This window comes from Saccopteryx leptura, chromosome 7 (assembly GCF_036850995.1).
Source record: "Saccopteryx leptura isolate mSacLep1 chromosome 7, mSacLep1_pri_phased_curated, whole genome shotgun sequence".
NCBI classification, from domain to species: domain Eukaryota; kingdom Metazoa; phylum Chordata; class Mammalia; order Chiroptera; family Emballonuridae; genus Saccopteryx; species Saccopteryx leptura.
This window is the reverse complement of record NC_089509.1, coordinates 92,382,818-92,407,500: the sequence shown is the minus strand read 5'-3', so window position 1 is coordinate 92,407,500 and position 24,683 is coordinate 92,382,818. Positions and strand designations below refer to the sequence as shown.

At 39.8% G+C, this 24,683-nt stretch overlaps 1 protein-coding gene across 2 annotated transcripts in view; it reads left to right on the top strand.

Annotated features, from left to right (window-relative positions):
- Positions 1-23,554, top strand: part of NDUFS1 (NADH:ubiquinone oxidoreductase core subunit S1) — a 35,116-nt gene extending 11,562 nt beyond the window's left edge. For both annotated transcript variants that reach the window (XM_066346267.1, XM_066346268.1), the window contains 11 exons: positions 1,285-1,419; positions 2,685-2,799; positions 3,554-3,699; positions 4,281-4,409; positions 6,105-6,234; positions 9,700-9,860; positions 16,700-16,854; positions 18,111-18,286; positions 19,248-19,382; positions 19,470-19,542; positions 22,387-23,554. In XM_066346267.1, the coding sequence (XP_066202364.1) occupies positions 1,285-1,419; positions 2,685-2,799; positions 3,554-3,699; positions 4,281-4,409; positions 6,105-6,234; positions 9,700-9,860; positions 16,700-16,854; positions 18,111-18,286; positions 19,248-19,382; positions 19,470-19,542; positions 22,387-22,478 (1,447 nt within the window). In that variant the 3' untranslated portion in view covers positions 22,479-23,554. The remainder of the gene's footprint in view (positions 1-1,284; positions 1,420-2,684; positions 2,800-3,553; positions 3,700-4,280; positions 4,410-6,104; positions 6,235-9,699; positions 9,861-16,699; positions 16,855-18,110; positions 18,287-19,247; positions 19,383-19,469; positions 19,543-22,386) is intronic.
- The last annotated feature ends 1,129 nt before the right edge of the window (positions 23,555-24,683 follow it).

Genomic DNA, 24,683 nt, shown 5'->3' with positions numbered 1-24,683 from the left:
GTCTGCAGAGCTTAGTAATCAGATAATGATTTTGCTCAACTGTGTACTTTGAGCCAATAAGGCTTTCATGCTCTGCCAGTAGATCTGTGTGTGGATAGAGAAGCGCATTCTAGGTTGAGGCTGTTTTCCAGTCAGCCAGCGTGTGCGTTCCCCTGGGCAAAGAGAAGCTCAGTGTAGTCTAGGAGTGTGACTAGCCTGGGCGCTCTGGTCTCAGCTGCACATACATGCACGGTCTCCGCTGGGAGTGCTTGCCCCAGCCGTGACTGCAGCTTCAGGCTGGTACTTTTGGCTCCCCTCAGCTCAAGGAGCTATTGGTGTCATGCTACAGACCACTGGGCTCATTGCTCTAAACTGATTGAGTCTTCATCTGCAGGAAGGAAGCTCGCCTTTGCACAGCCTGCCTCACCCTGCAAACCCTCCAGTTCGAGGTGGTGCAAGATGGGAGAAGAACAGTCCCAAGCCAGAACCCCACTGATTTCCACTATTCTTGCTCAAAGTTTAGCAGTTTTCCAGGCATAGTAGTTTCTCATGATGTTATATCTCTTTGGTAGATTTTCAAAGTGCTGAATTGGTTGTTTTTGTTAATTTTGTTCAGGTTTATTTTTGCTTTTAGGGGGATCTGTCAAGCTCCTTAACTGACCCAAACTAGAAATCTCTCCCTTCTTGTTCTTTTGATACTCAGAGTTTCAGATTTGCCCATGTTGGCTTCTCTATCAGGTAACAGTTTTAAAGGCTTCATGTTTGCATTCGGAATTTACGAGATGTGTTTAACAGAATGAGGTCCCCACCCCCATTTTTTTTTATGTGTATGTATGTGATAGAAACAGACAGAGAGGGATAGATAGGGACAGATAGGCAGGAAAGGAGAAAGATGAGAAGCATTAGTTCTTTGTTGCAGCACCTTAGTTGTTCATTGATTATTTTCTCATATGTGCCTTGACCGGGGGGCTATAGCAGAGCAAGGACCCCTTGCTCAAGCCAGCAACCTTGGGCTTCAAGGCAGCGACCATGGGTCATATCTATGATCCCACGCTCAAGCTGGTGAGCCTGTGCTCGGGGTTTCGAACCTGGGTCCTCCGCTCCCAGTCCAATGCTCTATCCACTGTGCCACAACCTGGTCAGCCTCTTTTTTTCCGTTGTTCTAGTGTTTTCTTTGAGTTCCATTCCTTAGAAATTCAGAAAGGAAAGTAATCCATAAAATTTTTTGTTGTGGTAAACCAGATAGCAGAAACTTTGTCCTTATTCATAAAACCAACATAGTAAAGTACATATTTATTTTCTCAGAAAGACAGAATCCATTGATGTAATGGATGCAGTTGGGAGTAATATTGTGGTAAGCACAAGAACGGGAGAGGTGATGAGGATTTTGCCAAGAATGCATGAGGACATCAATGAAGAGTGGATCTCTGATAAAACCAGGTATATGCTATGCATTCTTTCTAATTTTTTTGCAATTGATGTAAAGGAAATTTTATAATTTTAATTTTCAAGAATCCTCTTTTAAGAGTTACAAATTAATTAATGAATATAGACTGATAAAATTTGGACTGTTTATATAGAGAATTGGATAAAAATAAGTTAGAGTTTATACAACAAAATTTTGAGCCCTAGCTGAATAGCTCAGTTGGTTAGTGTCGTCTGGATATGCAAAGGTTGCCAGTTCGATCCCTGGTCAGGGCTCATACAAGAACGGGTAATGTTTCTGTCTTTGTCTCCTTCCCTCTTTCTCTCCAAAATCAATCAAAAAAATTTTTTGGTAAAATATCTATAGGTACTCAAGTTTTATAAATAAATATCTAGTTTTCTCACCTATTATATTTTTGTGTTATAATTTTATTTTTTGGGGGGTTTTTTTTTGTATTTTTCTGAAGTTAGAAACGAGGAGGCAGTCAGACAGACTCTTGCATGTGCCCAACGGGGATCCACCCAGCATGCCCACGAGGGGGTGATGCTCTGCCCAGCCGAGGCATTGCTCTGTTGCAACCAGAGCCATTCTAGCTCCTGAGGCAGAGGCCACAGAGCCATCTTCAGTGCCCGGGCCAACTTTGCTCCAGTGGAGCCTTGGCTGCGGGAGGGGAAGAGAGAGACAGAGAGGAAGGAGAGGGGGAGGGGTGGAGAAGCAGATGGGCGCTTCTCCTGTGTGCCCTGGCTGGGAATCGAACCTGGGACTCCTGCACGCCAGGCCAACGCTCTACCACTGAGCCAACCGGCCAGGGCTTGTGTTATAATTTTAAGTTGATCAGGTAACTGAAAATAAATTATAACAATTCAAGCCACCTGACCTATGGTGGCACAGTGGATAAAGCGTCGACCTGGAACGTTGATGTTGCCAATTCAAATCCCAGGGCTTGCCTGGTCAAGGCACGTGTGGGAGTTGATGCTTCCTGCTCCTATCAACCTTCTATATCTCTCTTTTCACCCCTCTAAAATGAATAAATGAAAACTTAAAAAAAAGAATTCAAGAATTTTAGATGGTGTTTTAGTGTTCAGCTTGTAGTTATATTTATTAGTTCATCTCTTAAAAAAAACCTAGAATAATTACTTGTATTCAGGTATTTTTATTTTCTTATTTGATACTTTAACCAATACTGTATTGAAATGCCATTTCTTTTGGATTTTAGACTTGCAAACCATAGTTGCCTTTTTAACAAGATTCCACAAATGGAATAATTTCTGTTATCTAGATTTGCCTATGATGGGTTAAAACGTCAAAGACTCACCGAGCCGCTGGTCAGAAATGAAAAGGGACTTTTAACCTATACCTCCTGGGAGGATGCACTCTCTCGTGTAGCTGGAATGGTAAAACATTGAAACATAGAATAAACAGTATTTGTGATTTTTCAAGGGACATCTTTGTAGTGAAGAAGGGGTATATATTTCTTCACTTCTTTCCTTTTACCAAGATTATTTTTAACAAACATTTATTGAGAACCATATGCCAGATACCATGCTAGATATAAGGCTTTAGAGATCACTGACACAGCTCCCACAATATTGTAGGGAAAGATGCATAATTATGCAATTATCAAATGCTGCTGTGGGTAGTTGTGCAAGAAATGATATAGGAGGAATGCCTAACCAGGGCTAGCATATCAAGGATACCTGCCTAGATAAGGTGACTGCTGAGATGAAATTTAATAATGAATGCTAGCTTGCAAGAGCAAAAAAAGGAGGAAATGGCTTTCTGGCCAGAGAAGGGCAACACACATAAAGGGCTTGAGGGAATGGCAGATACTTGAAAGTTGTATTTAACTATAACTCCAAGTCTTTGAGGCCCGTTTGTTCCTAATTTAAATCGAACAGCTTCCCTCCAAACTGGTGTTATTAGCCTTGGCACCACATAAACGTCTGCATCTCACTCTTAGATGAATTAATAATTGGTGTAAAACTGTTTTTTAGAAGTTTATTGCTTTTTTCCTACTTGAAAATGATTATTTAAAAAATTTTATTTTTCAGTTACAGTTAAAAATGATTATTGTTTCATTTTCTGGACAATCATTGTGGTCTTTGCTGATGAAGACTTCTTAGTGATATTCTTTACATTCATTTCTAGTTGCAGAGTTTTCAAGGCAAGGATGTGGCAGCAATTGCAGGTGGCCTGGTAGATGCTGAAGCCCTAGTAGCTCTCAAAGATTTGCTTAATAGAGTGGATTCTGACACCCTGTGCACTGAAGAGGTCTTCCCCACTGCAGGAGCTGGGTGAGGAATATGAAGCTAGGATCTCAGCTGGCTATCATCTTTCCTCCCCTCCCTCCCCTTTGTCCCCTTCCTCCCTTCCTCCCTTCCTCCCCTTCCTCCTATCCTCTGCCTCCTCCCCGTTCTCCCATTCCTCCCTTCCTCCCTTTCCTCTCCTTCCTCCCTTTCCTCCCCTTCCTCCCTTTCCTCCCCTGCCTCCCTTTCTTCCTTCCTCCCTCCCCTTTCTCCCCTTCTTTCCCATCTTCCTCTCCTCCCCTTCCTCCCCTTCGCCTTCTCCTTCCCCCTTTCTTTCTGTTTTTCTGTCTTTAAACTTGTGCATAAGCGAACACATCTTTAGTATCAGTAACTAAAAAGTGACAACTTGAATTCTCCAACATGTTAATTATTTTTACTTGAAGACCCAAATCAGACCAGGAGCTATTGGAGAAACCAAATATTAATAATTTTCTGAAACTTTGATGTAATTTAGTAATATTTTCTAAATTTTTTTGCCTGGAATTGCCATGAGTTTGTTGACATGAGACTATTCTGTGGATTAGCAGTGTATATTAAAGTAAACTTTTTTTTTCATTTTGTACTTTTAGCACAGATTTGCGTTCCAATTATCTTCTTAATACTACAATTGCTGGTGTGGAAGAGGCAGATATTGTCCTTCTGGTTGGTACAAATCCACGATTTGAGGCACCACTGTTTAATGCCAGAATTCGAAAGAGGTTAGTAATAATATTCAGGGTTTTATAAATATTTATGTAATAACTTGTTTTATGTATATATGAAAAATTATAATTATAGCTGATTTCTGATAGTATCAGTGGAAGTGAAACTTCAAAAGATTATTGGAGGACAGTTTCTAACAAGTCTGTTCCCTTTCCCCTATTGATCTTTTTATTTTATTTTTAAATAATTCAGATGCTTGAAATGGTCTTTGTATACATTATTTTTTGTAATATTGTTCACCCATATTAACCAATGTGAACATTTTGTCATACTTGTTTTATTTTTCTTGTTCTGTGTATATATATGTAAATGTAATTTTCTAAATTATTTGGAAGTTAGTTGTAAACATGGTACACTTTTATCCCTAAATACTTCTTTGTGGATTTCCTAAGAACAAAAGACATTCTCTTAAATAATCAAGTATGTAACATTGATATGGTATTATCTACTCCAGAGCTTATCTTTAGATGTTACCACTTTTCCCATAGTTTCTTTCAGAATAATTTTTTCCCTGACAGAATTCAGTCTGGGGCACACGTTGTAATTAGTGTCATGACTCTTCAGTCCTTTTTTTGAAGAACACTGGCCATTTTTTTAAAGATTTTATTTATTTATTTTAGAGAGGAGAGAGAGAGAGAGAGGAAGAGGGAGAGAAGGGGGGAGGAGCAGGAAGCATCAACTCCCATATGTGCCTTGACCAGGCAAGCCCAGGGTTTCGAACCAGTGACCTCAGTGTTCCAGGTCGATGCTTTATCCACTGTGCCACCACAGGCCAGGCATTATCTAAACTAGGACACTTGAGAGTGAAGCATGGAGTCGTTAATTACTCTAGGATAACAGGAAAAAACCGGCATTGTCTCAGACAAATCAGTATATATGGTCACTGCACTTATGACTATTTTAGGAGCTAGATCCATACTTCCATGTCATAGAGTAAATATGAATGATGTACTTTATATTCATCGACTATATTTAAATGGCTTTAGTGGATAATTAGGAGATAAATGACTCTACTGTATAAATAATGGCAAAATAAAAACTTAGATCATTTATCCTAAAATTAAAGTCTTTGTTTATAGCTGGTTTATAGAGTTAGCATCCTTACACAGAAAATTAATTTACTGAATTACCTTTGTGGCCCTGGCTGAATATCTCGGTTGGTTACAGCATCGTCACAAAGCACAGAAGTTGCCAGTTCCATCCCTGATTGGGGGCACATACAGGAACATCTTGATGTTCCTCTCTCTCTCTCCCTTATTCTCTCACTGAAATCAATCAATAATTTTTAAAAACAAGAAAGAATAAAGGCCTGGCCTGTGGTTAACAGACCTGGCATGCTGAGGTCGCTGGTTCCAAACCCTGGGCTTGCCTGGTTAAGGCACATAGGACAAATAATTAATGAACAACTAAAGTGAAACAACTATAAAGCTGATATTTCTTGAGCCATACCCCATCCCCGCCCCGGAAAATCAATTAAGTAAACTTTTCTAAGAGAGGAAAAAAAAAAGAATTACCTTTGTGTATATTTTGCAACACTTTATTTTGAAAGGTATACAATAAATTGTATCTGTTAAGGTTAAATGTCCTGTTAGTGCTTTTGTGCTCTTAACGTTTTGTAATATATATATAAGATGTAACACTAAGACAATAACAGTAATTTAGCTTTAAAAACTTTGTTGTTTTTATTTCAGCTGGCTTCATAATGACTTAAAAGTGGCCCTTATAGGCAGCCAAGTGGATCTCACTTATAGATATGACCACCTGGGAGATTCCCCCAGAGTTCTTCAGGACATTGCTTCGGGTAGCCATCCCTTCAGCCAGGTGCTCTCAAGTTATATATATACACTCATTGATTTTTAAGTTTTCTTTTTTAACTTTTGTTTTTGTAATAATAATATGTGATTACCCTTAAAAGTTATGTGTAGACAAGATCATGAAAGAAATTAAAACATGCAAAATCTTATCACCCCAATAGCCTGACCAGGTGGTGGCGCAGTGGATAGAGCATCGGACTGGGATGCAGAGGACCCAGGTTCGAGACCCCGAGGTCGCCAGCTTGAGCGTGGGCTCATCTGGTTTGAGCAAAAGCCCACCAGCTTGAACCCAAGGTCGCTGGCTCCAGCAAGGGGTTACTCAGTCTGCTAAAGGCCCACGGTCAAGGCACATATGAGAAAGCAATCAATGAACAACTAAGGTGTTGCAACGCGCAATGAAAAACTAATGATTGATGCCTCTCATCTCTCTCCGTTCCTGTCTATCCCTCTCTCTGATTCACTCTCTGTCTCTATAAAAAAAAAAAAAAATTATCGCCCCAATAATGTTTTGATAAAACATCATAATCATCTTTGTTTATATATAAAGCAAGTTAGATGAATACACAGGCAAACAAAACAAAAATGAGCTGATATTATGTGTGCTATTTTGATTTACCAGAGTTTAATTTTACTTGAAATTACTTAGGAAAGACAGTGGAGTCAAATTGAAAGGATTAAACTTGAACCTCCAATGAAATCTTTCTTTATTGCAAGAATTATTATTTCTAAAAGAAATTTAACCAGTTCTTTTTCATTACTGAATTCTTTCTTTGCATTTATTTCATTGCTGTCTGCAGATTATCATTTTTTATTTCTTATTTTTTTAAGAGGGGCTTATAGGTGCCCTTTCAGTTCTTGCTTGCTTGGGAATGTCTGGTATTCCTGAAAGAATACTAAAATACTCAGGGCATACTTTTTTCTTCTCTGAATCTTATAAACACTCTTCTGTTGCTGTGGAGAAGCCTTACATCAGCTGTATTCTCCCCAGCCCTGTCCTAATTTTTTTCCTGTCCAGATACTTTTTCTTTTTTTTTTTTTTTTTTTTTTAATTTTTTAGTTTTATTTTATCTATTCATTTTAGAGAGGAGAGAGAAAGGAAGAGAGAGAGACAGAGTGGGAGAGAGAGAAGGTGGGGAGGAGCTGGAAGCATCAACTCCCATATGTGCCTTGACCAGGCAAGCCCAGGGTTTTGAACCGGCGACCTCAGCATTTCCAGGTCGACGCTTTATCCACTGCGCCACCACAGGTCAGGCCCAGATACTTTTTCCTTGATTCTTTTTTTCTTTTATAATTTTTCTTTAAGATTTTATTTATTCATTTTAGAGAGGAGAGAGAGAGAGAGAGAGAGAGAGAGAGAAGGGGGGAGGAGCAGGGAGCATCAACTCCCATATGTGCCTTGACCAGGCAAGCCCAGGGATTCAAACCGGGGACTTCAGCATTCCAGGTCACTGCTTTATCTACTGCGCCACCACAGGTCAGGCCTATACTTGATTCTTCATCTTTGAAATTTAATAACTTCACCAGAAAAATGGCTTAATAGTGGTGGTTCTCTGTTACTTTTTTATCTCACATGGTATGCCTGTTAGTCTGAATATTCAAGGTTCTCTTTATTTTTAGTGTGTCTGTGAGAGAGTCTGTGAGTTGGGGTGATGAGTTCAAAATATGTAAGTGGTTTTTGTTTCTCACAAAACAATGGTTTTGGAGGAAGGAAGTTTGACAGATGATGCAGGTTTCCCAGCATCTTTGCTATCCTCACTGCTTTGCCTCCCGCATGTGCGTGAACCTCTTCCATGGTTCCAGAATGATTGCTGTATTTATAGCCTCAGGTGTCAGCAAGAAGAAAGTCAGGGCAAAGGGACCAAGCAGCCAAGCCCTATTTGTTCTGAGTGGGGAGAACATTACCATGACAACAGTGATCAAAAATAATAACAAATATTCATAGAGTATCCCTCTTATATCTCTAGTTTTCATCCCCATACCCCAGAAGGTGATTAGTATTCTTCTGGAAAATTCGCTTCATCATAGATTTAAATGTATTTTTTAATTGCATAATTAGTTCTGTTCTCTTCAAGAACTCTTAACGAAATCAAATCCTTTTTTCTATCTTTTCTGTCATTTTTCCTTTGTTCTTCTTTTTCAGGTTGTTTTATATATAATTTTCTATAGCCTGTCTTGTTTCTGTATTTACAGTCATATTTATTGTTTCTGGAATGGTGTACATATCTAATTTCTATTCCAGGTCTTTCCTGAGTTCTGATATGAACATTTCTATTGTATAATACTGTATTCTGTCACTTATTTGAACTTTTTTTTTTTTTGTATTTTTTTTTTTTTTTCTGAATCTGGAAACGGGGAGAGACAGTCAGACAGACTCCCGCATGCGCCCGACCGGGATCTACCCGGCACGCCCACCAGGGGCCACGCTCTGCCCACCAGGGGGCAATGCTCTGCCCCTCCGGGGCGTTGCTCTGCCGCGACCAGAGCCACTCTAGCACCTGGGGCAGAGGCCAAGGAGCCATCCCCAGCACCCAGGCCATCTTTGCTCCAATGGAGCCTTGGCTGCGGGAGAGGAAGAGAGAGACAGAGAGGAAGGAGGGGGTGGGGGTGGAGAAGCAAATGGGCGCTTCTCCTATGTGCCCTGGCCGGGAATCGAACCCGGGTCCCCGCACGCCAGGCCGACGCTCTACCGCTGAGCCAACCGGCCAGGGCTTGAACTCTTTTTTTAAGTGAGAAAAGAGCATGTTGTTTTTCATTTTGTTTGATGCTATTGTTTTCTCTGAAAACTTTCTCTGAACTCTTCACATTCTGTTGGGAAATTCCTCTTGCGGTGAATGTCCTCCTCTTTATAGATTTCGGTGTAATTCTCATGCTGATTCTTTGATTGGGATCCCCTATTCATTGAAAAGTGATACAATAGATAAGCCGCACTGTGTAGTTTACAGCTTGGTAATTTTTTCATCTTTCACCATATCTGTAGTTTTCTTTGCTCTTGGGATGCACTTCTCCTTAGTTCTTGGCGTTTAGGAAGTTACTGTGGTGGAAAGCAAACTGCACTGCGATCTAGTGGTCATTGCTTTCCCTGCCACCTCCTCCCTGTCTGCAGCATGGCGAGCAGATAGAAGACCAAACGCTTGTTACCTTAGCGTGGTTTCTCCTGTGACACGGGACCATCCATGAATCTGTAGCGAACGCTCCCAATTTTGGGGGGAGCTACCAGTAGTTTTTCTGCCCAAAGGGTATTCAGCTAGGATTTTGATTCCCAGTGCTTTACTTTTAAGAAAATCTGTTTTATCTGGAACTTATTTAAGCATCTCATGTAACATTGGCAAGATGTTTCAATTCAATGTGGCTGTATGTTTGTCCATGTGTTGGCTGACTAAAATTTGCAGACAACATATTGTAAATGCAAATTTGGTTTGTTTAGTTTTTCATTTTTTTTAATTAAAAGGTTGTTTATTTTTATTTTCTATAGGTCCTAAAGGAAGCTAAAAAACCTATGGTGGTTTTAGGCAGTTCTGCACTCCAAAGAAATGATGGGGCAGCAATTCTTGCAGCTGTTTCCACCATTGCTCAAAAGATTCGGACGAGTAGTGGTGTTGCTGGTGACTGGAAGGTTATGAATATCCTTCATAGGTATGTTGAGTATTTTATATAATATAAAATTCAAGTAATTTTGTGTATATGTGTATTACATTGTCACATTTAGATTTACAAACAGCTTAATATTTAATAACATTATCTCAGTAGTGGCTGTGAAATAGGAACCTTTATTTCCTTTGTGAGAAAAACCCAAGATAATAAATAATATTAAAAATATCCAAAATATCCCTGGCCGGTTGGCTCAGCGGTAGAGCGTCGGCCTGGCGTGCGGGGGACCCGGGTTCGATTCCTGGCCAGGGCAAATAGGAGAAGCACCCATCTGCTTCTCCACCCCCCCCCTTCCTCTGTCTCTCTCTTCCCCTCCCGCAGCCAAGGCTCCATTGGAGCAAAGATGGCCCGGGCGCTGGGGATGGCTCCTTGGCCTCTGCCCCAGCCGCTAGAGTGGCTCTGGTCGCAACAGAGCGACGCCCCGGAGGGGCAGAGCATCGCCCCCTGGTGGGCAGAGCGTCGCCCCTGGTGGGCGTGCCGGGTGGATCCCGGTCGGGCGCATGTGGGAGTCTGTCTGACTGTCTCTCCCCGTTTCCAGATTCAGCAAAATACAAAAAAAAAAAAAAAAGATTAAAAATATCCAAAATAGCATTAAACGCTGAGAAAATCTTGAAAAATCTGTATCAGTATAACGTGTCAAAAGTGGAAACAAGTCTTTGATTATGTGATGAAAAGCTAACCTGAGAGGATACCTGAAGTAGTTTTGTGTTGTCTGTATCAATAATGCAAGTTTAAGAAAGTTCAAGAGAAGAAAGTGTACGAAATAAAAATTATTCCACTATCTGTAGATAATTACTATTGCTATTTTTGTGCACTTTTGTCTGGTTTTTAATTTCCTTTGTACATTTTTTTTTTCTTAGCAAGAGATAGGAAGGTAGAGAGATGAGAAACATCAACTCATAGTTGCAACACTTTAGTTCATTGATTGGTTTTTCATATATGGCTCGACTGGGGGGCTCCAGCCAAGCCAGTGACCCCTTGCTCAAGCCAGCAACCTTGGGCTTCAAGCCAGAGACGGTAGGGCCATGTCTACAATCTCAGGCTCAAGCTGGTGAGCCCGCACTCAAGCCGGCGACCTCGGGGTTTCTAACTTGGGTCCTCTGTGTCCTGGTCTGACATTCTCCATTGCGCCACTGCCTGGTCAGGCCATTTGAGGTTCTTACTGCATATTTCCAACTTGTTTTAGAGAGGTTGTACCATTGTATATTAGTGAATGAGTTTTGCCATGTCACATAATCCTTTCTACCTTAAGTATTTATTTCAAATTCTTCTATTTTTTTAAGGATTGGGGCTAGACAATTTTTTAAGTAAAACAAGCAAACATTTTTACATTTAAAAGTGTTCACATTCATTCTTTTTTTTTTTGTATTTTTCTGAAGCTAGAAACGGGGAGAGACAGACAGACTCCCGCATGCGCCCGACCGGGATCCACCCGGCACGCCCACCAGGGGGCGACGCTCTGCCCACCAGGGGGCGATGCTCTGCCCCTCTGGGGCGTCGCTCTGTTGCGACCAGAGCCACTCTAGCGCCTGGGGTAGAGGCCAAGGAGCCATCCCCAGCGCCCTGGCCATCTTTGCTCCAATGGAGCCTCGGCTTTGGGAGGGGAAAAGAGAGACAGACAGGAAGGAGAGGGGGAGGGGTGGAGAAGCAGATGGGTGCTTCTCCTGTGTGCCCTGGCCGGGAATCGAACCCGGGACTTCTGCACGCCAGGCCGACGCTCTACCACTGAGCCAACCAGCCAGGGCCATCAATCATTAGTTTTTCATTGTGACACCTTAGTTGTTCATTAATTGCTTTCTCATATGTGCCTTGACCGTGGGCCTTCAGCAGACCGAGTAACCCCTTGCTTGAGCCAGCAGCCTTCGGTCCAAGCTGATGAGCTTTAGCAGAAACCAAATGAGCCCACACTCAAGCTGGTGACCTCGGGGTCTCGAACCTGAGTCTTCTGCATCCCAGTCTGACGCTCTATCCACTGCGCCACCACCTGGTCAGGCAATATATTTATTTTTATATCTGGGTACATGCCGTGAACCACCATAGCTAGTAATCCCAGGTCATGAGTGGGAATGGTGCGGAATTAAGAAAATAGGCAGAATTAAGAAAATATGGGGTCGGGAGGGCCTTGTAACTGCTGCTGGCAAGAACAAAGCACACCCAAAAACCACATCTTGTTTTATTATAGGGCAAAGTGAGGCCATTAGCAAATCTTAACTTTACACCAAACAAAGGATAGAAGAAACTTGCTTTCCGGGGAACATGGGGGTAGTGTAAACAATCCAGCACCACAGTTTAACAGTCTTTTGCAGCCTAATCAGGCAAGTGAGATGGGGGGTTGGGCAGACTGTCAGCTTACAGCCAATTGCCCACACCTCTGTCCCCCAAAAATCTAAACTCCAAAAACTCTGTTGGTTTTTGGTCCCCAACAGGCACATATTTCTCTGGAATACCGTAGGGCGCACCTGTAAATCTTCTAGGGTGCACACTTTTAGAACCACTGAACTAGGGAGCCGCAATGAATTGATGCTTCTCATCTCTCTCCCTTCCTGTCTGTCCCTCTCTCTGACTCTGTCTCTGACCAAAAAAAACATTCTCCTAGGACAGGGGTCGGGAACCTATGGCTCGTGAGCCAGATGTGACTCTTTTGATGGCTGCATCTGGCTCGCAGACAAATCTTTAATAAAAAAAATAACGTTAAAAATATAAAACATTTTCATGTACAATCCGTTCATTTCCTACCGCTCATGTGCATGGTTGCAGGTGGCTGGAGCCAGTCACAGCTGTCCTCTGGGACAGCACCAAATTTTTATTGAATAATGCGTAATGTACATGGGTCGTATGGCTCTCACGAAATTACATTTTAAAATATGTGGCGTTCATGGCTCTCTCAGCCAAAAAGGTTCCTGATCCCTGTCCTAGGACATAACAGAGTCACACTCATTTGTCATTACCTTTGCCTGGAAATATCATTGATACCCTTTTTCAAATTGAAACATTTTTTTTTATCTTTTAAGTTCAGATACCCCTTAACTGGATTGCTTTGCATTGTTGTGGGCTCTCATTCAGAAGTTTCTATTTGTTGTGCATTGGTTGCCCCTTCAGGCTTTTGACTTTTAATTTCATAATTTTTCTCACTGCTTTTTTTCTATGTGTTTAGAGAAAATTCCTTAAATTATCTTTTATCATTTTGTGAGTTTTCATTTTGCAGAGCACTGACACTGTTCACTGTTGTTATTTTTAAATTTATTAACCTTATTGTTTTATTTATTTTACTCTTACCACAAGATATCCTTTTTATTTTTTAAATTAAATATTTTAATTTATTGATTGAGTTTGTGTGTTTTTTTAAGAGAGAGAGGAAGGGTGAGAGTGAGAGAAACATCAATTTGTTCACTTATTTATGTATTCATTGGTTGTTTATATGTGCTCTGACCAGGGATCGAACCCACAATCTTGCACACTGGGATGATGCTCTAACCAACTGAGCTGACCATCCAGGGCAAGATACCTTTTTAATGAAAGCTTGCTGAGGTTTATTAGGATGTAGCTTTTTTTTTTTTTTTTTAGAAAAGCTCCTGGGGGTTTTTTTGTGGTTTTTTTTTATTTATTCATTTTAGAGAGGAGAGGGAGAGACAGAGAGAGAGAGGAGAGACAGAGAGAAAGAAGGGGGGAGGAGCTGCTTATCAACTCCCATATGTGCCTTGACCAGGCAAGCCCAGGGTTTCGAACCGGCGACCTCAGCATTTCCAGGTCGAGGATGTAGCTTTTAATGCTTGTTGAGAACATAAAACATAATTTAAAACGTTTTATTTCTTATAGTAAGTTGTAAGTCTATATCAGAGTAAAGCACATTTTCTAATTCTTGGAAATCTTAAAATTTCTTTTAAGTTCCTGACCGGTGGTGGTACAGTGGATAGAATGTTGACCTGTGATGCTGAGATCCCAGGTTCGAGACCCTGAGGTCATCCAGCTTGAGCACAGGGTTGCCAGCTTGAGCATGGAATCATTGAAATGATCCCATGGTCATTTGCTTGAGCCCAAAGGTCACTGGCTTGAAGCCCAAGGTCGCTGAACAACTAAAGTGATGCAACTACGAGTTGAAGCTTCTCATTAGTCTTTATTCCCTTCCCTTCTCTCTCTCTCTCTCTCTCTCTCTCTCTCACACACACACACACTAGAAAAAGATTGATTTTAGGGAGAGGAAGGGAGAGAGAGAAACATTGATTTGTTGTTCCACTTATTTATGCATTCATTGGTTGATTTTTATGTGCCCTGACGAGGGATTGAATCCACAACCTTGGCATATGGGAATGACGCTCTTAGCAACTGAGCTGTCTGTCCAGGACCAAGTTCTTAGAGATTCTGTTAATGGGCCCTGTAGTTTTATTGTGTACTGATCATTCTCCCAGAGGCAAACTTAGACTTATTTCCTCAGTTTGTTTTCCAAGACGAGGTGGGCTCTGTCATAAGTGAGTGTGAGTCTCTGCCTGGATCTTTGAGAGAGAGAAAGAGAGACTCAAGGCTTAGAATGAGGGAAATTAAGAAAAAAAATATTATATACATGGCAGGAGAGGAGATGAGAGGGGAGCTATGAGTCCTTCAGCTTTTTATTTTTAAGATAAGTTTGGTTATTCTGGGTCTTTTGTATTACATATGAATTTTAGGATCAGCTGGTAAGTTTCCTCAGAGGATTCCCACTATGATTTTTAATAGGGATTGCTTTGAATCTAGAGAACAGTTTGGGAAGTATCACCATCTTAACAATGTTGCATCTTCTAATCCATAAAAATAGGATGTCTTCCATTTAATGTTTCAAAGTTGTTTTGTACTTTTTGTTATACAAATCTTGCACTTCTTTTGTTAAATTTTTGTTAATTTTTTTTTTTTTTTTTTGTATTTTTCTGAAGTGAGAAGTAGGGAGGCAGTCAGACAGACTCCTGCATGTGCTGACCAGGATCCACCCGGCATGCCCACCAGGGGGTAATGCTCTGCCCATCTGGGCCGTTGCTTCGTTGTGATTGGAGCCATTCTAGCGCCTGAGGTGGAGCCCATGGAGCCATCCTCAGTGCCTGAGGCCAACTTTGCTCCAGTGGAGCCTTGGCTACAGGAGGGGAAGAGAGAGACAGAGAGGAAGGAGAAGGGGGAGGGGAGAGAAACAGATGGGCGCTTCTCCTGTGTGCCCTGGCCAGGAATCAAACCCAGGACTTCCACAAGCCAGCCCAATGCTCTACCACTGAGCCAACCGGCCAGGGCCTTAAGTATTTTTTTGATGTTGCTCCATCAGAGAGTTTGACAGAGCAGAAGCATGTAGTGGGAGTTAGTTTGATCTGCCCTCTCCCTTAATAAATATGTAAAAGACCAGTCAGTTAGCCTTCTATTGATACATAGTAAGTCGTCCTTCTTTATCTCTTGTTATAGCATATATTTTAAAGTCTATTTTGTCTGGTGTAAGTATTGCTATCCCAGCTTTTTATGTTTACTTGTTTCCATTTTCAAGAAATATCTTTTCCATCTCTTACTTTTAGTCTGTGTGTCTTTCAAGCTAAAATGAATGTCTTGTAGACAACACGTGTAAAGCCTCAAAACGGCTACTATTTCTAGAAAGAAAGTTAGCAATGGGAAACTAGGCCAAAGACTCCCAATTATTTAAAGTATAATTATTCCAGACCTCTTCTTTTTTTTTTTTTTTTTTTTTTGTATTTTTCTGAAGTTGGAAACGGGGAGGCAGTCAGACAGACCAACCAGGATCCATCCCGCACGCCCACCAGGGGGCGATGCCCTGCTCATCTGGGGCATTGCTCTGTTGCGTCCAGAGCCATTCTAGCGCCTGCGGCAGAGGCCATAGAGCCATCCTCAGTGCCCAGAAAAAAATTTTTTTTTTCATAAAGACCTGCACTATTGTATTAATTATAGTTTTCTCTGAATTACAGTTTTTTGAGTGGTGTTTAAATTTACCCCTTTTGTTTTTTAAATCACCTGATTTTTCTGTAATTGACTATTTGGCTTATCATGTGGTTTTTTTGTTGTTTTTTTACAGAGACAGAGAGAGAGTCAGAGAGAGGGATAGACAGGGACAGACAGACAGGAATAGAGAGAGATGAGAAGCATCAATCATCAGTTTTTCAATGTGTCACTTTAGTTCTTCATTGATTGCTTTCTCATTTGTGCTTGGACCGGGGGCTACAGCAGACTGAGTAACCCCTAGCTCAAGCCAGCAACCTTGGGTCCAAGCTGGTGAGCTTTTTATTTTTTTGCTCAAACCCGATGAGCCTGCACTCAAGCTGGCGACCTCGGGGTCTTGAACCTGGGTCCTCCACATCCCAGTCCGACGCTCTATTCACTGCGCCACCGCCTAGTTAGGCTTATCATGTGTTTTATGACTTGACCATATTGAGTAAGCATCAACTTAAAACAATTGCAATTGGCAGAAAGTTTCCAGAATTGTTTAACTAAATATCTAATGAAGAAAGACAATGTCTTGTTTCTTTGTTTGCCATTCTTAAAATAGTAAAGGACTGCTGTTTCTGGCTTTAACATCTGTTTTAAATGGGTAAAAAGTAAAGGGAAGGTTTTTGACAGCTTTGAATAGAAAAGAGACTGGGCATCACATTTAATTATTTTAAATTTTTATTTGTATTGATTATAGAGAGAGAAATGTCAATTTGTTGTCCCATCTATCTGTGCACCTACTGTTTGATTCTTGCATGTTCCTGCAACCCTGGCGTGTCAGGACAACACTCCAACCAACTGAGCTCTCTGGCCAGGGCTCACATTTAATTTTTTATAGTAAAAACACTGCATATAGCTAAAAATCCCTAATTTCACAGGATTGCAAGTCAAGTAGCTGCTTTAGACCTTGGCTATAAACCTGGGGTGGAAGCAATTCGAAAGAACCCTCCCAAAGTGCTATTTCTCCTGGGAGCAGATGGTGGTTGTATCACTCGACAGGATTTGCCAAAGGATTGTTTCATTATTTATCAAGGTAAGGAGCATCTGTGACACCAGAAACAGAAGAGAATAGTACACTGTGTATACACTGTACAGCAATATATTTAGTGGATTGAATATTTTCCATTCAGGAGTTTCCTACACACACTCTCCCAGTATTTTTTAAAACCAAGTTATAGGTTTTATTTGTTACATAGTTGACATTGTTATTAAGAATTATTACTTGATAATATTTAATAACAGAGTTAGAAGAAATCTAAATGTTCCAAGTAACAGGAGTGGTTAAATTATGGGGGTTTTTAAATATAATGAAAATAACATTAAATTTTAGTTTTTCAAAGAAATAGTGTAAAAAGTTAAAAATCATGAGTCCTGTATTACAGGATTTTAATGAATTATATTTAGCAGAACTCCTTGGGTTTTTTATGTTTGACTCATTTCCTTGAACTCTTACTCATTTTAAATATAATTAAATTTCCCTGGAATAAATAGAGTCTGGATTTCTCCTGGATATTTTACAGAGAAAAGTATTATATAGCTTTGTACTTTATTTTACACATGAATGCCAGAAATTTATAATAGACTTTTCATGGCACAAAAAAGCATTATATAAGAGTTTGTATCTTTGGTTTGATAAAGTTAAGCCAAAATGCATAAACTCATTCTATTTCTAGTCCTATCCAGAGACAATGGTGGATGGTTTTGATATGCATGTTTTGTTCATTTTCATATGCATGTACAAGCGTACACAAATGAGATTGAACTTTATATGTTCTATAACTTTCTCTCATTTTACTCGTCTCTTTTTTTCCCAATAGTCTTGTTAAACTGTTAATGAGTAAGTCAGTATACTATTTTTTATAATTTTCCTTATAAACCCTTTCCATTATTATTACTGTCTTACTTTCTGTTCCTCCATCATTTCTGTCTTCTCTATAAAATTTCACTAGTGTTCATTTGAGCATTTCCACTTTGTAATTAAGAGAAATAATAACATCTAGTTGCCCATTATATATGTGTGTGTGTGATACATATTTGTATATTGGGACACAATAATCTGGGAAGATACATATTAAATGCTTAACAGTAATTTTCTTTTGGAAGGAAGTTGAATTGTTGGCAAAGTGGGCTTTAGTTTTTAATCCAAACTTCAGTACTATTTGTTTAAATTTTTAAAGCACTTTTATAATTTAAAAAATGATATTTAAAAAGGATATATACTATGTTCATATAATAGTACCTAACAATTTTTTACTAAAGTGTGGTTTGCTGTTTTCCATCTTTTCACAGGACATCATGGTGATGTCGGAGCTCCGATAGCTGATGTTATTCTCCCAGGCGCTGCTTACACAGAGAAGTCTGCTACCTACGTCAATACTGAGGGTCGAGCTCAGCAGACTAAAGTAGCCGTGACACCTCCCGGCTTGGCAAGAGAAGACTGGAAAATTATAAGAGCCCTCTCAGAGGTATTTGTTCTTGGTTACGCGATCAACGGGATGTTTGACATGTTAGCTTGTCAGAATGGTTTTCAAAGGTCAAGGAAGGTACAAGTCTGAAACGCAAAGATGATTTGAATAATCTGTATAGAAAAAGTGTGTTTAAAAATGGGGATTTGACATTGGTGTTTTAATTTTAATCCTTTGATATTTTAACTCTTTACTGTAAAAAGATCTAGGAGGTTGTCTGGAAACTTGGTATATGATCAATAACAGGTTAGCAGAAGCATTCAAGTTTGGCATAGCATTATCTCTAATCATTTATTTCATAATCAGTCTGTTTTCTAAAAATAAGTTACCAATGTCCTGACAGCTGTTTATGAATTAAAATTTTTGACAGTTGTGTTCTCCACTTAACCACTTGCTTATTATACACAATAATGGATACCAGTGGATTTTTCAGTCATACTGCTTTATTTACCATAGTTGCAAATACATATAGGGATGAGCAAAAGTAAGTTTACAGCTGTGAGTAAAGAACAGAGTTTATTCTTGTATTATTTATTAATTACTGGTTTTGGGGGGATTTTTTTGTGACACAGAGAGGGACAGATAGGGACAGACAGGAAGTGAGAGAGATGAGAAGCATCAATTCTTTGTTGCGGCACCTTAGCTGTTCATTAATTGCTTTCTTATATGTGCCTTGACGGGGGGAACACAGCAGACCAAGTGACCCCTTAAGCCAGCAACCTTGGGCTCAAGCTGGTGAGCCTTGCTCAAACCAGATGAGCTCGCGCTCAAGCTGGCGACTTTGGGGTTTCAAACCTGGGTCCTCCGCATCCCAGTCCGACACTCTATCCACTGCGCACCGCCTGGTCAGGCTGTATTATTTTTCATACAATTGTAAACCTACTGTTGTGCACACCTGTATTATTTGAAAATTTTAAGTATTAAAGCTCTTTGTCAATTTTTGGGACCGGATATGTTATAGATTGCAGGTATAACTCTTCCATATGATACTCTGGATCAAGTAAGGAAGAGATTGGAAGAAGTCTCTCCTAATCTTGTTCGATATGATGATGTTGAAGGAGCTAATTATTTCCAGCAAGCAAGTGAGCTTTCCAAGGTATGCAGTTTTCATAATAGTTTATCCGTTAGTGTAACAGTAGTAGTTTTTAATACTTTTAGTGAGCCTCTTACTCCTCTTTTGCAGCTGGTGAACCAGCAACTTCTTGCTGATCCCCTTGTTCCACCCCAGCTGACAATCAAAGACTTCTACATGACAGGTATGCGATTGTCAACGTGACCACTGACTATGAAGTGCTGTAAGGAATAAGGTCACCTAATTTAGCATTTCAACCTGTTTGTGGTAGTATTTGATATTTTTAATTTTTGAAAAAAATTTTAAATTAATATTTTCTGATTTTACTATAACTTCTTTTTCTGAAATGCGAGCAGAGTTTGAAAATTCAACAAAAGTTAATAGATTTTAAAATATAAAATTTTAATATTGTATGTAAAAGTCACTATGTAGCAATTTAGGTGACTTTTTCTGTGAAAGGTTTCCTGAGAAATACAGTAGAAGAATCAAAACACTTAGTGGTAAAACATGTTAAATGGTGCTTCTGATGTAAATAGTTAGGAATGTTTTTAAGGCATGCGGACCAACTGAAACATGTTTACTGCAGATCTTACAACACTTGATATAACATCTAGGTTATGAGATAGTTGGTAGATGATTTTTAGAAATTTTCCATCCAAAGGAGGTAGGAGTATATTTTAAAAGTTTTGTACAATTTTAAATTTAAGATTTTTTTTTTCCCCCATTCTTCCGAAGCTGGAAACGGGGGAGGCAGTCAGACAGATTCCCGCACGCGCCCGACTGGGATCCACCTGGCATGCCCACCAGGGGGCGATGCTCTGCCCCTCTAGGGCATCGCTCTGTTGCATCCAGAGCCATTCTAGCGCTTGAGGCAGAGGCCACAGAGCCATCCCCAGCGCCCGGGCCATCTTTGCTCCAGTGGAGCCTCGGCTGCGGGAGGGGAAGAGAGAGACAGAGAGGAAGGAGAGGGGGAGGGGTGGAGAAGCAGATGGGCACTTCTCCTGTGTGCCCTGGCCAGGAATCGAACCCGGGACTCCTACACACCAGGCTGACGCTCTACCGCTGAGCCAACCGGCCAGGGCCATAAGATTATTTTTAATAGGATTTTTAGCTATTTTATAAAAGTTATGTTCATTGTAGAATATATAACTAAACTAAAAATAGCAAGGAAAACTCACTATAATCCCACTACCCAGAAATAACTATATTTATTTATAACATCTTGGTTAATCATTCAGTGATATATACATATGTATTTAAACTTTTTTAAAAAATTGTTTTTAGAGAGAAGAAGGGAGAGAGAGAAGGAAACATCAACTTCTTGTCCCACTTATTTGTGTATTCATTGATTGACCCTTGTATGTGCCCTGACCAGGGATTGAACCCACAGCCTTGGCATATTGGAATGTTGCTGCAGCCAACCGAGCCACCCAGCCAGGGCCTATTATTTATTTTAACAAAAACAAATTATTCGGCCCTGGCCGGTTGGCTCAGCGGTAGAGCGTCGGCCTGGCGTGCAGGGGACCCGGGTTCGATTCCCGGCCAGGGCACATAGGAGAAGCGACCATTTGCTTCTCCACCCCCCACCCCCTCCTTCCTCTCTGTCTCTCTCTTCCCCTCCCGCAGCCAAGGCTCCATTGGAGCAAAGATGGCCTGGGCGCTGGGGATGGCTCCTTGGCCTCTGCCCCAGGCGCTAGAGTGGCTCTGGTCGCTGCAAAGCGACGCCAGGAGGGGCAGAGCATCGCCCCCTGGTGGGCAGAGTGTGGCCCCTGGTGGGCGTGCCGGGTGGATCCCGGTCGGGCGCATGCGGGAGTCTGTCTGACTGTCTCTCCCTGTTTCCAGCTTCAGAAAAATACAAAAAAAACCCCCAAAAAACAAAAAAAAACAAAATTATTCACCCTGACCAGTGGTGGCTCAGTAGACAGTGTTGACCTGGCGTACTGAGGTCCCTGGTTTGACACCCCAAGGCACTGGCTTGAGGGCTTGAGTGCAAACTCACCAGCTTGAATGTGGGGTCGCCGGCTTTAACAGGGAATTGTTGAAATGATCCCATGATCACTGGCTTGAGTCCAAGGTTGCTGGCTTGAAGAAGGGGTTGCTAGTTCAACTGGAGCCGCCCATCAAGGCATGTATGAGAAGCAATGAATGACTAAAGGGCAACTATGAGTTGATGCTTCTCTCTCCCTTCCTGTCTCTCTCTTCAACACAAAACAAAACACCAAAAAACCCTGAGATTATTCTGTTACTCTGGGTTTTTTGACAGCTATTGAAGTATAATTCACATATCATGAAATCCATCCATAATGTACAATTAATTAGATTTTAGCACACATTGTTTTGTGACCTTTTTCCAATTACAGTATACATGTACATATTTTTCCTATTTTATTTATTTATTTATTTATTTATTTATTTATTTTACAGAGACAGCGAGAGAGTCAGAGAGAGGGATAGATAGGGACAGACAGACAGGAACAGAGAGAGATGAGAAGCATCAATCATTAGTTTTTCGTTGCGCCTTGTGACACCTTAGTTGTTCATTGATTGCTTTCTCATATGTGCCTTGACCATGGGCCTTCAGCAGACCAAGTAACCCCTTGCTCGAGCCAGCAACCTTGGGTCCAAGCTGGTGAGCTTTGCTCAAACCAGATGAGTCCGCACTCAAGCTGGGGACCTCGGGGTCTCGAACCTGGGTCCTCTGCATCCCAGTCCGATGCTCTATCCACTGTGCCATCGCCTGGTCAGGCTTTCCTATGTTTTTAATACTTTTTGATAATATGTGTAATGGTTGCATACTGGTCTATTGTTTGGTTATATATAATTATTTAATCATACCTAGGCGTACTTATTAAAAGCATTAGCTAATAAGGGCTTACCTTCTGACGTGTTGATCTCACAAAATTTACATATAATTGCATAGTTTCATATAGCCTTTATTGTGTTCCTAAATATGTGAAACAAGAAAGTTTTACTATGTGTTTTTTTAAAGTTGTATTATCTAAATGTACCTTTTCTCAATATCTTTCAGATTCAATTAGCAGAGCTTCACAGACTATGGCCAAATGTGTGAAAGCTGTCACAGAGGGTGCTCAGGCAGTCGAGGAGCCATCCATATGCTGAAACGTCTGTTAGGAACCCAGTTTGGCTACAAATACATAATGAACAGTTATGTTGGAGTGATCTCTTAGAGGTTTATCTCTTTAAAAATAATCTGAATGATGTAATATTTAAGGTTCTTCCATGCTTATTTAAACACAATATTATAATCATCAAATAACTTTGATGTTCTAAAAACATTTATGTATTGTGTGTAAACATAAAATACTTTAATAAATATGTATACAGCTGCTCTTTCATGTAAAAGCATTGATAATCTTTGTGATGAATACAAAGAAAATCCGTAAAATAGGAATTTTTGTTTATGTTTATAGATAATTTATGTTTGTAAATGATGAAATAAGCAGAGCTTCTATTAGGGCCCTCTTTTCTAGTGCTGAAGTAAAGATTTACACATTCTGTCAGGCTGGGTACATAGAAAAAATATATCACATAATTTATCTTGGAAAATTATAATAATGATAGCTAATGATTATTCAACTTTTTCTATTACTAAGTAAGCATTCTGATTTTACATGTATTATATTGTTTTGTCCTTGCTCCAGCCCTGTGGGGTAGCATTATCTCATTTTACTGATGAAGAAACTGAAGCCAGGGCTATTAGGTAGCTTGTCCAAGGCCACAGCAAAAAAGTCAGACTCAACCTATTCTCTCTGACTCTAAAATTCATTGTTCTTAACTGCTACACATAATTCCCTGCCATTTATATATAGTCGATAGGTTATTACTTCTAAAAATTAGTATTGAACTTAATGGGTAACATTTTTCTGTATTCTCTTGAACCTGTTTATATAATGTCATGGTGGTTATGTGACATTTTTCTTTGGATAATAGATGACACATATGCACACCCTTGGAAATGAGGGAGGTCTTGAGATATATAATGCAGGTATTCACTAATGTTTCATATTCATTATATTAGCACCATGAATAGTATTATGTTAAATAAGTTATTCCAATGATAGAAGACAAACTAATAGCTTTCATAATTTTTGTCAGAAAAGGAAGTACAAATTTTATAGTTAATTTAGAAGATAATCTAAAGCTGTATTAAATATTTTCAAGATCCATGTTCAGAATCCTTTTGTTTTATAATTTTATTTTCTGCTTTTCTGATATAAACTCAGTTTGATAGATTATAAGGGAAAGTCATGCCTAATATAATCTCCAGGTTGTATTTTTTCAAGGAGAGCCTTCCTTTATTAAAGCTCAAAGTAACTAAATAACTTGTCCAAGGGTCAACCCAGTCAATGAAATACTGTTACTACAGACCATCCACCAAGGCTGTAAAAATTAATTATGCAGAATTCTGCTTATTTTGATGGAATTTTTACCAAAGTAAGATTTATTGAGTCTGTTAAGAGTCTAATCCTTAAAAGAAAGCACAAAAGTATAAATGGTACTATCAGAAGAGGGAAAACTATATACTAGTAATAGGAAGTTTAGTGAAGGAGGTTTAGAACTATCAATGTGCATAAAAGTGGACAGGTAGATTCTTTTGCCAATATAAAGCTTTGGCTAATATTAGCTGTCACCCTTACTACTGCCCAAACAAATTGCCCCATCACTGTTCAAGCTCCCAAGGAGAGAGGAACTAAAGAGCTCAGCAACCAAAGCAGTGCTAAGAGGTTCTTTTCAAATATTAACATTGTCATTTGTGACTACTGTTTAAATGTCACCAGTAAACTTAATTCCAGTTCCATTACGAAAGACCTGGTGTGGCTGTGAAAATTATGGTTCATGCATAAATTAATGCTATACATAAGTATGACAGACTAGTTTTTAGGGCATTTTATAAGGCTAATCCTATTTTAGCACAGCTAAATTCTATGTCTGTGATTGACTCAATTTTGGGAAATAAGTAGACATGAAAAAATACAAATGTTGGAACAAAGAATTGTGCATGTACATATATATGGTGACATTTTATAAAAAGATGAATATAGTTGATAATTCCCTAACAATTTTAATAACCAGTATTTTTAAGTATCTTAATAATTATGTAGTTTGCTTATTTAATTTAGCCCAAGAAACCAAAATGTTAATGAAAAAACTTGCCTAGACTTCAAGTCAATTTTAAGAAAACAAGGATCTCAGAAACAAATACCTTTTGTTTAAAGTGTTTTCTCTTTTTTTTAAGAGACAGAGTCAGAGAGAGGGATAGACAGGGACAGAGAGATGAGAAGCATCAATCATTAGTTTTTCATT